The sequence below is a fragment of the Aquarana catesbeiana genome, linkage group LG10 (genome assembly GCF_042186555.1).
Source record: "Aquarana catesbeiana isolate 2022-GZ linkage group LG10, ASM4218655v1, whole genome shotgun sequence".
NCBI classification, from domain to species: Eukaryota; Metazoa; Chordata; class Amphibia; order Anura; family Ranidae; genus Aquarana; species Aquarana catesbeiana.
In genome coordinates, this window is record NC_133333.1 from 200677433 (window position 1) to 200696580 (window position 19148).

General features: G+C 43.5%; 1 protein-coding gene across 2 annotated transcripts in view; it reads right to left on the bottom strand.

The window, feature by feature from the left end:
• Window positions 1-17824, bottom strand: part of USP28 (ubiquitin specific peptidase 28) — a 146006-nt gene extending 128182 nt beyond the window's left edge. For both annotated transcript variants that reach the window (XM_073603100.1, XM_073603101.1), the window contains exon 1: window positions 17680-17824. In XM_073603100.1, coding sequence (XP_073459201.1) covers window positions 17680-17778 — 99 coding nt within the window. In that variant the 5' untranslated portion in view covers window positions 17779-17824. The remainder of the gene's footprint in view (window positions 1-17679) is intronic.
• Between the last annotated feature and the right edge of the window lie 1324 nt (window positions 17825-19148).

Below are 19148 nucleotides of genomic sequence, written 5' to 3' on the forward strand. Positions count from 1 at the left end.
GCCAATTAAATAATCAACTTCTCTTGATCGGGAGAGACCAAACACTGATTGCAATTCAGTCATTCCCTGCTGGACAGGGATGAATTTTGATCAGTGAATGGCCGGTTTTATTCAACAAACCTTAAAATGTGTAATTAAATCAAATACATTGCTTCACATTTTGTTGTAATAGTAAAACTTTCATTTACATTTCCCACTTTTATGTACATCATTCATGAAGCCAGACATAGATGGATCATATCTTGGCCAGTTCAGCAGGGACCGCCAAGATTCGATCCATGTATGGGGGGGCTGCAGTGATGGCCCGCCCACAGGGGGCACAGGGGCACCGCTCCCCCAAAGCTACTCATCATAAAAAAGAAAAAAAAAGGCCCTTTAAATGTGTGCAGGGCGCAGGACACAGCTATGGGAAGCATGACGTGTTTGCAATCATGTGATTGCGAAGAAGCTCTATTGGCACTGGGCTATGTGCCTCTATTGAATGTAATGCATGGAATGTATTAAAGGAGAAGTTCACTTTTAGAAAAAAAATAATGCACATTTTTTTTGCAGATAAAAAAATTTGCATTTATTATTAAACAAAAAGGTATTACACAGTGCATTCCAATGGGCAAATAAATGTAGAAGAGCATAGGTTAAACCTGAGTGGCTAAATCGTAATGTAAAAAGTCTCATTAAAGAGAAAAAAAAATGTCCTTTAAAAATATAAAGCATAGGGGTCACTGTCAGCATTCCAACACTACAAGGAATGCAATAAGTAGTACAAGAATGAAATCAGGGAGGTAAAAAAAAAAAAAAAAGGGACTACAAGAGACACAGAGGAGAGTAAAGAAAATCCCAAGAATTTTTTTAGATATAATAATATAAATGTAAAAAAAAGCGAGATTAGAGCACATTGTTCACATACAAGGCTATGAAGGGAGGATGACAAATGACGCAAAAAGTTTATAAATAGTCTTCTGCTCCACAATTCAATGTGTTTAGTGAAAAGATGATACTCCAACTTTTCCCACATGCAAATTCAAAAAAACTGTGATGCAGCTGAAATAATCCACAATGGAAAGTGTCACCGCTGTGCTCTATATGTGAGAAATTGTGCGCTTGCTGAATCAAATGATCCCACCAAGAGATCATATGCATGTGAATGGAAGCGCCTCTGAAGACAAGTGTTCAGCCAGCTCCAGGGAATGTATCCAGGCTTATGGTGCTCCTTAATCAGATCATGTGGTTGTAAAAGATAATGGAAGTTGCTTATTAATGCGTGTAAAGCTAGTTTATGTAATAAAAATTGCACTTACATCAAGGACAATGAATTGGAGAGACACTGAATAAAATCTTGCATGGCCACCAATGTGGTCCATGATAGTTGACGTCACTTTGCTAGCTCCAATCCAAAAAGAGTTTGCAGCTAGCAAAGTGACGTCAACTAGCATGGACCGCATTGAAGGCAGACGTGCAAAATTTTATTTCAGGTCGCTCTAATTCATTTGATTCGGTAAGTGGCCAATCTTTCATTTATAGAGCACAGCGGTGACATACTTTCCATTGTGAATTATTTTGGCTGCACCACAGTTTGTTGAATTTGCATGTGGGAAAATTTGGAGTATCATCTTTTCACTAAACACATTGAATTGTGGAACACTGGACTATTTATGAACTTTTTGCACCATTTATGATTTGCCATTTTTTGTGAACAGATCATGGCTATTTAACCAAAAAATTATTTTTGATGCCATACACCGTTCTAGGCAACAAGAGTTTCACTTATCTAGTGACACTTTGCCATTTGAACATTCACTATTGTTTGATTTTGCTTGTTGCATCGGTTACCTAATTATTTTTAGGATAATACCCCAGTAAAAAACAGCACATCTTATTTTACAACATTTTCCTCCGCACTATTCAAGGAGTGTTTGATTGCAGCAGTTTTTTGATTTCACCTATTTGCAGCTGAGTGCACCTTTTTGTTTGTTTAGATGAAGGGGGGATGGTTACAGATGATACCGAGAAGACAACTGTACTAATTGCTTTCTTCCTCTCAGGAAAAGGAGGGATATACCGACCACGACAGTATTGTTAGTAACACATCACAGGCCATACCCTTGTGGCCAACAGAGGCCAGAGTCAAGAAAAGACTAAATAAACTTAAAGAGGAACTGCAGTCTGCTCACGTAATTTGTAATAAAAACATCTTTGCCATTCTGAAGCTTCCTTCCAACCACTTTGCATATTATTTTATATATACTGTGATGCAGTACTTGTCAAATACAGACATCCAAACCTGCAAAAACTAATTTAAGGGAGGCGACGCCCCCCCCCCCCCCCCTGAACCATAGCAGACCGCATGCCCTCAACATGGGGGGGTGGGTGCACCTTGTTCCCATGTTGAGGACAAGGGCCTCTTCTCGACAACCCTGGTCATTGGTTTCGGGGTCTGCGGGCAGGGAGCTTATCGCAATCTGGAAGCCCCCTTTAAACAAGAGGGCCCCCAGGTTCCGGCCCTCCACCCTATGTGAATGAGTATGGGGTACATTACACCCCTACCCATTCACAAAAAAAAAAAAAAAAAGTGTCAAAAATAAAACACATTATACATGTTTTTAAAGTTAATTATTAAGGCAGCCCCGGAGTCTCTTCCGATGTCTTCTCCCTCCTCCGCTGATGTATTCTGTCTCTGCCAGTTCTTCTCCGCTATCTTCTCACTCTTTTGCCGGGTATTCTCCCGATGTTGACTCGACGCTCTCTCCCGATCTAATGCTGAGTGCGTGGTGTGCCACTATTTATACTGACATGGGGCGGGGTCATCCGGAGGCCCCACCCTTTATGACATCACTGCCCCATCATGTCACGGGCAGTGCCGTCATATGGGGATGACCTCACCCGGTGACCCCGCCCCATGCCTATATAAGTAGGGGCACACCGCACACCCGGCATTAGAGCGGAAGAGAGCGTTGAGTCAACATGAGAAGAAGAACAGAGGGAGAAGACAGCTGAGAAGACCCAGCAAAAGAGTGAGATGATAGGGGAGAAGACCTGGCAGAAGACAGCGGAGAGAGCGAGAAGAACCAGAGAGGGCTAGAAGACCCGGAGAGGGGAGAAGAACCGTCAGAGGCAGAATACATCAGCGGAGGAGACAGAGGAGCCGGAGAGGGAAGAAGAGATCAGCAGAGATGCCAGAGCTGCCTCAATAAATTATTTAAAAAACCTGTGTACTGTTATTTTTGACACTATTTTTTAGGTGAATGGGTAGGGGTACAATGTACCTGATACTTTTTCACATAGGTTGGGGGGCTGGGATCCCCCCTTGTTAAAAGGGGCTTCCAGATTCTGATAAGCCCGTCGCCCGCAGACCCCAACAACCAACGGCTAGGGCTGTCAGGAAGAGGCCCTTGTCCCATCAACATGGGCGCAAGGTGCTTTGGGTTGGGGGGGGCGCAGGGCCCCCTGCCCCAAAGCACCCACTCCCCCACGTTGAGGGCATGCAGCCTGGTACAGTTCAGGAGGGGGGGGGGGGCTTACTCGTCCCCACCCCCTTTCCTGACCTGCATGCTCGGATAAGGGTCTGGTATGGATTCTGGGGGGGACCCCACAATTTTTCGACATGAGGGCTCCCCTTAAAATCCATAACAGACCGAAAGACCTGATATGCTCTTGGAGGGGGATTCCAATGCCTTTTTTTTTTACATTTGGCGTGGAGTTCCCCTTTAAGATCAGAGCACAAGCCGCATGCAAAGTTGGATCAGTTAAGACAGCAATCCAACTTTGATCCAACTTCAGTGATATTCAGTGGGCTGAAGTAGGATTAAAGCCGGACCAAAGTAGTGCAGGGAGAATTTTCAAAGTCGGACTGACTTGTGTCAGACCAGTTAAGACGGCTCTCATAGGAAAACATTGCTTTTCACACATCATGCAACATGAGCTCCCAATGCCGGAGTGTTTGTTGTACCCGTGTGAACCCGGCCTTACCCTCACTTCTTGCCCTGCTGACATTTTACAGGACAGGAAATTAAAGGATAACGAATTGAAGAGGGGAAAAGAGGGACTTTTAAGGTGCCAAAAATCCAGATTGTCCCAAAATATAAAACTATATAAAAATTTTATAAACAATTAAAAGAAGAGTAATAAAATTTATCACAGACATGAATTTCATACAACAATGCAGCCACTGTAGAGCCGAAGTGGCTGCATTGTTCTATGAAATGCATGTCTAGGTGATACATTTTATTACCCTTTTAAATGTGTTATAAAATAAAATTGACATATTTTAAATTTTGTAATAATCTGGATTTTTGGCACCTTAAAAAGTCCTGCTTTTTCCCCTCTCCAAATTGTCTTTCAATTGAGATGCAGTGCCTTTTTTTGGCCCTTCACCTCCCAAACCCCAAATCGAAAGGATAATCTCCATGATGAAGATACGACATTTCCCTTGTATCGACACGCGTAGGGGAGGGTACTGGACGGCACAGGAGACAGCTGGTGTGTCTTATGGAGTAGTAGCATACGATCTCATCCACGGCTTGGCGATATTAAAGGCATGTTATAGAGCAGTGCACTAATGCATCAGACCCATGTGAGTACCCTATAATAGGGCTTTATTTGTAGAAAATAAAATCTTTTAAAACGGTATCACACTATGGAGTTTCTTTTTGATATTTATATGTGAGGAGGCTACAACTCTGAGCAGTGTTTGGACCTTGCAACCTGACCTGGAATGCGTTTTTGATGATTCAAAAAGCGTGTATTGTCCAAACTTAATTGCGAGGTCACACGCTCGGAGGTGAGCAGCCATTACCTTGGGGTGGGGAGCACCTGAGTGTAATCAGTGCTGCAGATCGCTAAATTCACAGTCACCTATCAAGTCACATTTATTATCTTTGTATTAAGGACACTGAAAACTGATCCTGGGTATCACGGACTTATATGCACTTGAGCACTTTATGGATCACTTTTGTATCAATATTTATATTTTATGAAATGTGTGTATACTCACACTATATGATGTGGAAAGCTGTATGACGACATCAGTCGTTTATATATTATTATATCCTTGGATTTGATTTTATAGGCACATCACTTTAGTTAACAATTTTGATCTTTAGGTTTTTACTGCAGGTTCAGCAGATCATTAAGGGGATAGCGCAGCACATGATTTATCTAATTATCTAAAGGATAACAAAATTCACTATTTAAAAGCCTTGTATGAGTTTATTGAGATCTCCAACATACAGACTGTCCCACCTAGTTCATGGAAGCCCCAATGTGTGTCACTCCATCCGGCGCTGAATCATAGGGTGAGGATCACAAGCCGAGAACTACCCCTATATCAGGGATCAATTAACCACTTGCCGACTGCCTATCTAGGAATTTACGTCATTACTTTGATGTCAAGATGGCCACTGCTCATCTTTATGCCCTTGGAGGACCGGAACGACATCATGGCGTCACTTACAGTTCTCGGGCCATGTAACTTTATTTTTTTGGTTTTCTCTTTCTTAAAGCAAAAGATTTTTTTTTTCCTTTTTTTTCCCCCTTTTGCTTTTAAGGGTAAAGGAGAGATTTGTGGTCTTTTAGACTGTAGCTGTCTGCAAAAGGACCTGTCATGCTGCATTGCTATAGCAAGGTATGATTACATTCCTTGCGACAGCAATAAAGGTGATCACATTTTTTTTTTTTAAAGGGAAAGTATAAAAAAATAAAAATAAAAAATAATACGTCAAGTGCCCCCGTCCCCGCACACAGTAGTGAACACATACGTAGAGAGATGAGGGCGCCTCCAAGTCCAGTATTAAAAAGATTTCATTTAGAGCACAAGGGGTTAAAACAATAAGGCATGCAATGTGGAGTCTTCATACGAGTTCCTAGTTCTTCCTCTGTCTACAAGTAGAGAGTGGAGAGAGCTGTCCAGCAGATGTCAGAATACTTCGATGACGTGCAGGAGCGAGGAGACAGAGGCGGCCTGGGTTCCGGATTCACTCTGGAACACAAAAGGCCGATGGCGTCAGTTGAGGGCGGTAACGCATTTTGAAACATGTGTGGCTCCTTCGTCAAGCCTACGCCCATGTTTTGACAAGTGGACTTATGAGAGGTGAGGGGGAGGAGTATGGGGTGGAGTAATGGCTTGGTTGATGAGTGACTGATGGTAGTTGGGTTGTATTGTTGGAGACATGCTGTGAGTAGGGCTGGGGGAAAAAAAATCGATTTGAATCTTGAATCGAGTTGAGAGGTCAAATCGATTTTTTAGATTTTTTTTTTCACCAGGACCGAAACCACGCCAGTCCTGAGGAGCTGCAGGCAGGAGTTTAGGCGAGGCCAAGGCTTTGCCTAAAAACTGGCCTTGTGCTAGCCTCAGGGCCCTTCATATGTTACACCAACAAGGTTTTGCAATAGCTTTTTGCCTATAGGGTCGGCAGTGTAATGATTTTCTTAGCAAAGGACTCCCTGTCATCATAGCTGCTATTACATAGTATAGAGGTCAGCCTAAACCGATTTAAATATGTGTGGCCATAGTCCCACTCCAGTTGCAATCCCATTTCTTTTTTTTTTTTTTTTTTTTTTTTTTTAAGTTTTCAATACAGTGTGGAAGTGTAGTATTGCCTTTTTTTTTTAAATCAGTTTCTGTTGGAAGTATAGATTACCCCTCACTTCCTGCCACTGTGACACAGCACAGAAAATGAGGGAATCAGTTGACCTCAAAATCAATAAAAGCCTGTCAGGGGTTCTAAACCTTTCCTGTAATATAATATGTTTTGTTGCTGCCTCTGTTTCCAGTGGAGAGATTACTAGTCACTCTGCCCTTTTGTCACAACAATGGAATGAGGAAAAATCTACATACTGCGGGGCAGAGACAGCAAAAAAAAAAAAAAAAAAAAAAAAAAAAAAAAAAACTTGACTGAAGTTGTATTTTTTTTTTTTTAGTTTGACCGAAGCAATCTGTAGTCAAACTAAAATTCCCTTTATCATTAGTGCCCCCTAGTACGGTGCCATATCGTACCTTTATCATTAGTGCCCCCCTAGTTGCGGTGCCATATCATACCTTTCATTAGGTACATACAGGGATATGTAATGTAATACTGACACATAATCACACACATAGGTTGGACTTGATGGACGTGTGTCTTTTTTCAACCTCACCTACTATGTAACTATTAGTGCCCCCTATTTGCGGTGCCATATCATACCTTCATCATTAGGGCCCTCTAGTTTTGGTGCCATAAGGGCTTTTAGAAATACCCCAGTCCGCGAGGCCGGACGCCGCAGACTAGGCCGAAGCCGCGGCCTCACCTAAAAACTCCTGCCTGCAGCTCCTCAGGACCGGCGCGGTGCCCATCAAAAAAAAAAAAAAAAAAAAAAAAAAAAACACACCACACACTTGATTCGAATCGTGACTAGAGTTTCGCAGATTTTTTTTTTTTTGGAGAAAATCGCCCAGCTCTAGCTGTGAGTGCAGCCTAAGTGGCGATATGAATTGAGAAAAAAAAAAGTGAGAAAAGATTGGTGGTAATAAAAAGATTGTGATCAGGGTATAAAAGCACACAGTATAGTTTATATATATATATATATATATATATATATATATATATATATATATTATACACATACATATATACACACACACAAACTTCTTAAAGGGCCAGGTAAAGAGAGGTGGGTAAGAGCCTATAGTAAAAGATGATGGTATGTACTAGGCTCTGGGATTCCATTAGGGTGTCATGATGCTGGTGGGTCCAGCAGTGGTGTAAGATAGATGCCAAATTAGAATGGAAACGTTGGTAGTAACTTAATTCTTTATGTGTAACGTTGGTATTTATGGTGGTATGTTGTATGCCAAGTCACTGTTAGCTGTGTGACTTATGCATAGTCTTATGTAGGGAGTTGGTTCTCTGGTTGAGGCACGTCAGAGGGGATAATAGTGGCAAGTTCAGCTTGTATAGGATGGTGTAATAGTTTATAGTATATAGTGTTTATTTCTAGTTTTTCGCTGATACCTTGTGGTGAGAGTATGTCTAGGGCAGTGATGGGGAACCTTGGCACCCCAGATTATTTGGAACTACATTTCCCATGATTCTCATGCACTCTGCAGTGTATTTGAGCATCATGGGAAATGTAGTTCCAAAACATCTTGGGTGCCAAGGTTCGCCATCACTTTCCTAGGGCATATATCCAGTAGGTTTCCTTTTGGCAGAGGCACTGGAATCTCTCTGTCTCAGAGAAACCAGCGGGGATGGATTCAATGATCCACACTTTTAAGCCATAGGTGGATATTTGGTGATATTCTGTGAAGTGTAGTGAACGTATAGTTAGGTCACGCCCACATATGTAAACTATGTTTGCACCACGAATGTGTAAGCGAGAGCAATAATTCTAGCACTAAACTTCCTCTGTAACGCTAAACTGATAACCTGTAGACATGTTTAAAGCGTCGCCTATGGAGATTTTTATGTACCGTAGTTTGGCGCCATTCCATGAGCGTGCACAATTTTAAAGCATGGCATGTAGGGGTGCGTATCCTCACTGGTCTCACGATTCGATTATGATTATCCTGTCGACAATTCGATGTGCAGGGGTAAAAACTTAACCAAAAAATTCAAGCAGTCAGATAAACTCAATTTTTCGTCAGAGGCAGGAGATATGGCTGGGGTCAGAGGCAGGAGATATGGCTGGGGTCAGAGGCAGGAGATATGGCTGGGGTCAGAGGCAGGAGATATGGCTGGGGTCAGAGGCAGGAGATATGGCTGGGGTCAGAGGCAGGAGATATGGCTGGGGTCAGAGGCAGAGGGGTGGTGGAATCAGGAAGAGGGGTGGTGGAATCAGTGGCTGAGGGATAATGGTAGTGGGGGATGGGATCAGTGACAATAGCACTCACCTGCTCTCAGTGGCAGTCAATTCCCCCTCCTCCATGCTGCTCAGTGTGTCTTCTCCCTTCCGGTACCTCCAGTGAAGCCTCTTGATGTCGGGTCTCCTTGAGCTCCTCCCCCCTGTACTGTACAGGCTGTCAGCTCATCAGCCGACTTTCTGCTTAAGTGAAGGGGACTTTATCCACCATGCAGGCTCTGCCTGTTTCTCCCGGGGAGGCAGAGCACCGCACCGAGTGATGGATGACGTCACTAGCCATCGAATCGGCGAATTGCAGCATCTTGAATGTCTAAATCGCGATGCACTGATGCTGCGATTATATTCAACACCCCTAAGGACATGTCAGGTATCTATTTACTCGGCGTAACATCATGTTTCTTATAATACAATTGGGGTATCTATTATGTTTTTTTTTTTTTTTTTTTTTTTTTTTATTAAAGTGGAGTTCCACCCAAAAATGGAACTTCCACTTTTTGGATTCCTCCCCCCCTCCGGTGTCACATTTGGCACCTTTCAGGGGGGAGGAGAGAGCAGATACCTGTCTAATACAGGTATTTGCTCCCATTTCCTGGCATAGATCACCGCGGCGCTTGCGGTGACCTACGCCATTTCCAGCACCTACACTCTCCTCCACCACTGTATTCTGTGAGACACAGAACACAGCAGGGACCCGAGAGGCCGCGCAGCGCGACTCGCGCATGCTCAGTAGGGAACCAGGAAGTGAAGCCACACGGCTTCACTTTCTTATTCCCTTAACGAGGATGGCGGCGGCAGCACCCGAGAGCTGAAGGACGGATCGGCTTTGGCTGCCAACATCGCAGGCTCCCTGGACAGGTAAGTGTCCATATATTAAAAGTCAGCAGCTGCAGCATTTGTAGCTGCTTGCTTTTAATATTTTTTTTTCAACGGACCTCCGCTTTAAAGTGTATTTTCAAAAAAAAAAAAAAACTGCATTTGAAAAAGCGCAGTGTGCAAAAACCATGTGACAAAAAAATTGCAACGACCGCCATTTTATTCTCTAGGGTCTGTGACAATATATAAAATGTTTGGGGGTTCAAAGTAATTTTCTAGCAAAGAATACAGATTTTTACTTGTAAACAACAAATGTCAGAAAAGGGCCTGGTCCTTAAGTAGTTAACTCAGAGGTCGGCTCATGAGGTCAGACACTTCACTGATACACAGCTATACAAATCTCACACTCACCACTTCACAAAGATACATTGTTATCTAATGTTTTAGAATATCCCAACTGTTCACAAAAAAATACATTGGATCAAATAAATGTTATTATGATAAAGGTGAAGGCAATTCTTGTATTTGTATCCGAGTGTCAGGGAAAACTACATTCCTAAGCTCCATAGTTACATCAAACAATAGAAAGCCGTCCTTCCACCAGTCTCACTACTATTGCAATCATTATGTTTGTTGTTTTAATAAACAGAAAAAAAAAAAAAAAAAAAACACAATATGATCAACATAGTCAGTTTATTTAGGATCATCTGAAATGTTCACTCCAATACCGAGACGGGACAGGGGACCTTCTAGCAGTACATATTTCATCTAAAGCAACCATAGAGGATTCCATTTTCTTTCCTTCCACCACGGCTGGGCGAAACTAAGTTACCTTACGTCGCTTCGCCTTTTGGCCACTAGGGGGGCGTGTGCCTGCAGCGTGTTCACGGACCTGATGCGAGTACCCAGCGGGCGCGATGACTGCCGGCCTCCCACGATCACCTGTGACAGAGCAAGAAGTGGGATCTGTGTGTGTAAACACACAGATCCCGGTTCTCTCAGGGGAGAGGAGACAGATCATGTGTTCATACCAAGTATGAACACCAATCTCTCCTCCTAGACAGTCCTATCCCCCCTACAGTTAGAACACACCTAGGGAACACAGTTAACCCCTTCCCTGCCAGTGACATTTATATAGTAATCAGTGCATTTTTATAGCACTGATCTCTGTAAAATTGTCAATGGTCCCAAAAATTTATCAAGTGTCCGATGTGTCCACTGCAATATCGCAGATCTCCACTATATATATATATATATATATATATATATATATTTATTAAAAATGCCATAAATCTATCCCCTATTTGTAGACGCTAATTTTTGCGCAAACCAATCAATATACGTTTACTGCATTTTTGTTTACCAAAAATATGTAAAAGAATACATTTCGGCCTAAACTGAGAAAAAAATAAATTTTTGATAATAAATGTGGGATATTTATTATAGCAAAAAGTAAAAAAGATATTGGGGGGTTATTTACGAAAGGCAAATCCACTTTGCACTACAAGTGCAGTCGCTGTAGATCTGAGGGAGCCATGCAAGGAAAAAAAAACAAAAAAAAAACAGCATTTTAGCTTGCATATGATTGGATGATAAAATCAGCAGAGCTCCCCCCCCCCCCCCCATTTCAGATCTACCCCTCAGATTTTCAGCAACTGCACTTTCAATGCACTTGTAGTGCAAAGTAGGATTTGCCTTTCGTAAATAACCCCCATTGTGGTTTTTTTTTTTTTGTTTTTTCAAATGTGTTGCTCTTCTTTTGTTTATAGCGCAAAAAATAAAAACCGCATTATTGCGATTTTTTTTAACCAAAAATACTAAGAATACATATTGGCCTAAACTGAGGAAGAAATTTGTTTTTTTATATTTTTTGGGGGATATTTATTATAGCAAAAATTTAAAAATATTGCGTTTTTTTTCAAAATTGTTCCTATTTTTTTTGTTTATAGCGCAAAAAATAAAAACTGCAGAGGTGATCAAATGCCACCAAAAGAAAGCTCTATATGTGGGGGAAAAAAGGACGTCAATTTTGTTTGGGTGCAGCATCGCACAACCGTGCAATTGTCACTTAAAGCGATGCAGTGCCGTATCACAAAAAATGACCTGGTCATTGAGCAGCCAAATCTTCCGTGGCTGAAGTGGTTAACACACAAACCTCTGCGCAGAGAACCGTGGCACAATTAATTTTAAATGACACCATAATGCACCTAGCCAGCTTTCTACAACACCTAGTAGCATACCACAAACACAAACAGGGACATCTATGTGTTGTGGTGAGCGGCACTGAAGGCTACGTTTTCTTTCATGTCTTGAAGTAAACTGCATTTAGCCCAGGTTCACATTGAGCTGCGGGAATGAAGCTGTGCGAGTTCAGCTGAACTCGCACGATTTTACTCCCGCATGTCAGTCCCGATTTCGGCGGCGATTTCACAGACATCTGTGCGGGTTTCTGCACAGATGTCATTGGAAATTGCACCCCGAAAATCGCAAAAAGTAGTACAGAAACTACTTTTAGAAATTGGTGTGGTGACGCACCGATTAGGACGGTGCCATTGCTGGCAATTGCCGCCGATTTGACATGTCAAATCGCACCAATGTGAACCAGGACTAAAGCATAAAAAAAAAAAAAAGTGCCCGAGACACGGAAAGTACGCTTACGTACGCCCATGTGAATGAGGCCTAACTTTTTCCACACACCTTGGAAAAAAAGTTTAAAAGCCGATTGACTGTTCTCATTGAGACACTTTGTATAAAAAGCTGGATAACTCTGTTTACAACATCCATTTAGAAATCATATTGGTTGCTCTGGTCCGTGCACTGTTCATACATAAGCCCCATAACCCTTTGAAATAATAATAATTAAAAAAAAAAAAAAAAAAAAATTGTACCTCAGCCTTAGCTCTAACACACACACACACACACACACTATATAATCCAATTACCTCAGGCAACTCATTTCATTGTGTAATTAAACTGTTATTGCAGTAATCACTGCCAACGAGGAAACCACCCAATCCCACCAGGTACAACATCTACACAAGACTTCCAAATGTCTTTATATATCTCCACAGCTCTGGGTTTACCTTTTATTTATACAAATGTCAGAAAGTCTCTTAGAGGAGACAGCAATCCTGGAGGAAGAGAACACCAGAGGATCCCAACACCAATGAAGGCCTCATTCACATGAGCACTGAGGCCTGTACAGCGTCATGGAGGCCTTTGTTTCCATGTCTGGAGCTGCATGCTGCCAGCCTATGTAAGACCCTTTTTACACTGCGGCAGTTTTCAGGCGTTTTAGCGCTAGAAAAATAGCGCCTGAAAACTGCCTCCAATTTCTGCCCCAAATGTGAAAGCCCAAGTGCTTTCACACTGGGGTGGTGCGCTTATGCGACATTAGAAAAGGTCCTGTAAGCAGCATCCTTGCAGTGGTTTGGGAGTGCTGTATGCAACGCTCTCAAAACATCCTGCCCATTGAAATGAATGTACAGCGCTTCAGAAGCGACGCAACACGGGCACATTTAACCCCTTCTTCGTCCAATAGTGAGGGGTTAAACGCTGACCTACTAGCATCCAAAAAACAGTGCCTAAAACAAGGGGCGCTTTAGTGCTAACACTCGAGCAGCCCCAATGTGAAAGTAGCCTTAGTGAATGGAGACACAGCGGCTGTATGGACACAACCGCACATCAACTCTGAAAGGCGTGCCAGGTTTGGTGTCCGCGTTTGGGGCCGTAAACCCGCTCCTGCATGCTTGTCAAATTTAGAAATGTGTGGCTGTTTCCGTACAGCTGCTGACTCTTAATTCGCTAATTGGAACCGCATGCATGTGGCTCCAGACGTGTAAACAAATACCTCATTCACACAGTATGGAGCTCAGTGTCCATGTGAATGAAGCCTTCCTGTGCGTTGGGGTCTTCTGGTGTTCACTTCCCTCTTGGAGAAATTTGCTCTGACAATTGTAAAAATAGGAGGACACAGTGATCCTAGAGTGAGGAAAACAGAAGAGGGTCCCGACACAGGGCAAGGCTTCATTCACATGGACACTGAGGTCCATACAGTGTGAATGAGGTGTTTGTTTACATGTCTACAGCCTATGTTAGTGAATGGGGATGCAGCAGCTGTGGACACTAGTGCTAGTGATGCACCGAAATTTCAGCCGCCGAAAATTATCAGCTGAAAATAGGGGTTTTAGCGTTGTGCCTAAAGAAAAGGAAAAAAAGTGCCGATAAAGGCAGCCGTAAACGCCCGCAATTTTGCCTTGCTTATGGTGTTTTTCATAGGTATGCAACTCAAAAAATATGCAACACAGGTGCATTTTTGATGAGTTTTTGCTTCATTTTTAATGCATTTCAATGGGGAGGTGAGTGAGTTCAACAAAATCTCGGGCAGGAAAGCTTGTTCTCACTACACGAAAAAGTGTGCATGGAGTTAAATGAAATCTAGACATCAGCTCTAAAACCCGCAGAACATTAAACCACTTTTAGCAACATAAAATAAAAAAAGATGGTAATTACATTTTTTTTTGACACACTATTTGCACACCTTTTTATCAAATCTATAATTTACTGTAAAAAAAAAAAAAAATAAAAAAAAAAACCACACTAAAAATAAATTCTCTCACACAAAACACTATTTATTCCCCAAATTTTTGTACAAAATAAAAGATATGGTAGTGTTCAATAGGAAGATGGCAAGGCACAAAATGAGAAAAAAAATATATGATATTCAAAATTATTAATAGGGGACATTTACCACTCATCAATTTAGATGAAAATGAAATGTAAATGAAAGACCTAGATGTACTGCTCTCAATCTGGTGTGCTCGGCAATATAATCGCTTGCCAACCGCATAACATACTTATATGGATTGTAAGCTCTAAGGAGCAGGGCCCTCTGATTCCTACTGTATTAAAGTGTATTGTATTTGTACTCTCTACCCTCAAGTTGTAAAGCGCTACGTAAACTGTTGGCGCTATATAAATCCTGAATAATAATAATATGGCAAGCAAAAAAAAAAAAGAAAGTGACCCACTTATACCCAAACATAGCAGAGACATGCCACCATGTATATGAATATTACGAGAAAAAAGAAGGAATGGATATGGGACTTTACATGAGGCACGTTTCTGTTGATAACGTATGAAATACCTAGGTATAAACTGATTGAGTGTCATAATCCCTAAAGTTAGGTTAGTTTTTTAGATAGTTTTCTCCAAGCCACCGGTAAATCCCATTTTGAGAGCTGCTGGGTCATCCTATAGGTAATGTATAAAACTGCCAGATTTTGCTCTCCTCTCTTAGAGAGTATAAGAAACCTTTTGATACTCTATTCATCCATTTATTTAGCCCTGTAGCTTGATTCATGCATCCTACTCCTAACGATTGCCTGTAAATGCCATGAAACGGGTCGAGTCTTCACTCAAGCTTGCCCATAATCCAGAATTTTGTTTGCCTATACCATGCATTGCGTGTACTTATGTTAATTATATGTATTTGATTCATGCATTTATCAGGGCTCAAAATTTCAAGTCCTGAGCTACTAGCCAGGCCTCAAGGGTTACTCGCCACCAGTTGCCCCGCCCCTAATTCCACCCCTAAACACGCCCTCATAAATTATCTCATGAAATTACACTTAAATGTTTTATGCAGAATTAAGGTATAAAAATAAATATTAACAACAACTTTATCCATGCCCAAAAATGCAGCCTGCCCGTGTCCACCAATGCAGGCTGCCCCCACCAGTGCAGCCTACCTGTGCAGGGGAAGAGAGGAGAGGCGCTGCCTGGTTTATCAGAGCGCCGGCAACATAACAGCTTTCATTTCAATAGCTGTGTGTTCCCCGCCGTGCGCCGTCATATACAGCCCCTCCTCTTTGTCCAGGCACTTTGATAGACAGATCACACGTCCCAGGATTAGATGGGTGTTCTGTCTATCAAAGTGCCCAGACAAAGAGGAGGAGCTGTATATGACAGCACACGGCGGGGAACACACAGCTATTGAAATGAAAGCTGTTACGTTTCCCGGCGCTTTGATAAACCAGGCGGTGGCTCTCCTCTCTCTTCCCCTACGATCGCTGGGAGAATGGCTCCCATACAACCCAGGCTACCGGCGGTGCTCGCCCCCCTCCGCTACCATGCAGCCCACACTCACCAGCCCTAAAAATGTGAGCAGGTGAGTGGAATTTGAGGGCTGCGTTTATTATATTCATTGTTATTGCTTTTACCAATCATGTCTATCTATCATTGATAATATGTTATTATATTTATTATGGTTTCTTCGTTTACCCTATGCATTGTATATTATTTAGACTATGCATTATATATCATTAATTAATCAAAATTATTATTGAATTCATTATGGATCGATGGACTCCCCTTTGGGTATGGCGGCACTCAATCAATTTATAACTAGGTATTTCATAAATTATCCTCAACAGAAACATGCCTCATGTAAAGTCCCATATCCATGCCTTCTTTTTTCTCACATACTTATATGGCAGAAGAAGCGGCTCTCCCACACCAGATCACGTACCTGGAATGTGATCCGGCACCTCCGAGTAGGGTGCATGCACCGCGGCGGCTGTGATTAGACACAGTACACACCGATCAGCAGGTGCCGGCCAATAGATGTCCACTGACACCCGCTGATCAGCGAAGAGAGAGGCTGGACAGAGGTTTGCCTATGTAAACAAGGCAGAGCTCTGTCCTGACATGGGGAAGTGATGGAACTGAAGTGAACATCCATCACTTCCCTTAATAAAAGCAGCAGATTAAAGTAGATCAGTTTTATTGCCAGGAAGTGAGTGAATATCTCCCCATGTGAGGGATATGCCCACTTAGACAGTTGTCCATGAAACAAGTATACCCATGGAAGAGTTCCTCACTATTCATGTTCTGGTGGCAGTTCAAATTTACCCACATTTTGAATATCGCTGACAATGATGATCTGCACAATCAAAGAGAGGAATATTTTCCCAACAGGAAGACGTTGGCAGTCGGGGCGTGAGATCCTGGAGACGTTGGTGGTCGGGGTTGTAGGGCCCATTGATCACATTTCATATACATGTTCTGGTGGAAATTCAAAATTTACCCATACTAAACATTGGTGACAATAGTGATCAGGACAATTAGAGAAGAATATCTTCTAACAGGAAGACGCTGGCAGTCGGGGCGCGAGATCCTGGAAACGTTGGCGGTCGAGGGCCCTGGAAACGTCGAGGGTGTGGGGTTCTGGAGATCACATTTCATATTCATGTTCTGGTGGCAGTTCAGATTTACCCACACTTTGAATATCGGTGATAATGATGATCAGGAAAATGAAAAAGGAATATCTTCCCAGCAAGAAGACGTTGGCATTCGGGGTGTGGGATCCTGGAGACGCTGGTGGTCGGGGTTCCTGGAGATCACAGTCATTGGGGTGTAGGGCCCTGGAGATCACAGCAGGCTGTGTGGCCCCTGGAGATCACATCGGGGCCCCTGGAGATCAATCACAGCAGACTGTGAGGCCCCTGGAGATCACAGCAGGCTGTGGGGCCCCTGGAGAGGACAGTGGGGCCCCTGGAGATCAATCACAGCAGGCTGTGGGGCCCCTGGAGATCACAGTAGACTGTGGGGCCCCTGGAGAGGACAGTGGGGCCCCTGGTGATCACAGCAGGCTGTGGGGCCCCTGGTGATCACAGCAGGCTGTGGGGCCCCTGGTGATCACAGCAGGATGTGGGGCCCCTGGAGAGGACAGTGGGGCCCCTGGAGAGGACAGCAGGCCCTGGTTCCTGAAGACAGGCAGTTTATAAATAAAGTGCAGATGGAGGACAGGAAAAGTTTCCATTGTCCCGGGCCTGAGCTGTCCCTGTGCGGGGTGGGTGCCCGGCAGTGTCAGGGGGTGATCGGGGTACACAGCGATGGGTGATCGGGGTACACAGCGATGGGTGATCGGGGTACACAGCGATGGGTGATCGGGGTACACAGCGATTGGCTCTGCCGCACTTCCTCTCCCCTATAACTTCCCCCAACCCATTTCCTTGCTCCCCTCCCCCTCACCGTGCTGTGCGGACTCCTCTCGCCGTCCTCATCCGGTTGCCGGGTCGGTGCCATGTTATTGCCGGTCGTGACACCTCGTGCTCGGGACTCCCCGGACATCTCCGGAGCGCGTCCCAGCGACACGCCCACCCCGCCAGGACAGAACACCCCCCTATACGAGCGGCCCCGCCCACCTCCATTCATTTGTCCCCCGGACCGATCTCTGGCCGGGATCTCGTGACGTCACCGGCGTGCATTGCTCGGTGGAAGAACCATCCATAGTGATACATAGATCTCCTCTGCCCTGTTCTGTGATATAATGGAGCTTATTTATTAAAAGCGTCCTTGTCAGAACTTTTCCTCCTGTCAATAACAACCAATCAGATTCTCACTTATTTCTTGTGGAGTTGAAAGTAAAAGAAGAAGTCTGATTGGTTGATCTGGGCACTGAGGACTGTTATGTTCATCCAATGGTCAGCCTGACTTTTCCTGCTTCTTCTATTTATGGTGGAGATCTTAGAGTACCTCAGGATTTTTATTTGGATTAAAAACATTACACTAAATTTGCTCCTATTATGAAGCCTCATGTACATAAACGCACAAAAACGCCACCTAAACGCACGCCTATGTGCGGAACTTTACTCTAAAAGTCTAGAATACAGGAATCTTCTAGTCTGTCCAATGAGTTTACAGGCATACACTTCTAAACGCCATACGCATGTAAACGCATGTGAATAAATCCAGGATTAGAGGTATTTTTCTGGCACAATAAAGTCATTCGCCTGTGTACATGAGGCCTAAGGCTTCCTTTACACATACAAACACACAACTGTGCCCCCTTAGGCCCCATTCATACCTGCGTGTTCACAGAAACGCACCAAAACACGCATTTGGGAACAGTGTTACATGACCGCGCAATTGTCATTCAAAGTGTGACCGCGCTGAAAGATTGAAAATTGGCCTGGGCAGGAAGGGGGTGAACGTGCCCAGTAGGCAAGGGGTTAATATAGAAATATATGCAAAATTTTTTTTTTTTTCCATTCTGAATAGAGTAAGACCCCTTCTACACTGGAGGCGTTTTTCAGGCACGTTTGGGCTAAAAATAGCTCCTGTAAAGCTTCTGAAAAACGCCTCCCCTGCAGTCCCTGTGTGGGAGCCCCGAGGAGCGTTAGAAAAAGTCCTGCAAGCAGCATCTTTGGGGCGGTGGAGGAGCGCTGTATACAGTCCTCCTAAAACGCCCCTGCCCATTGAAATGAATGGGCAGCACTGGTGAAGTGTCTGGAAAGCGCTTTCGGCAGCGCTGCTTTTCACGTGCTATTAACCCTTTCTTCGGCCACTAGCGGGGGTTAAAAGCACCCTGCTAGCAGCTGAAAAGCGACGCTAAAATGATGGTGAAGTGTGAAAGGGGGTCTAATGGAGGGTTATAACCCCAGTCAGCTTATATTTGCCGTGTCTCATTGAGGAGATTTCTCTTCACTTCCTGTTCATAG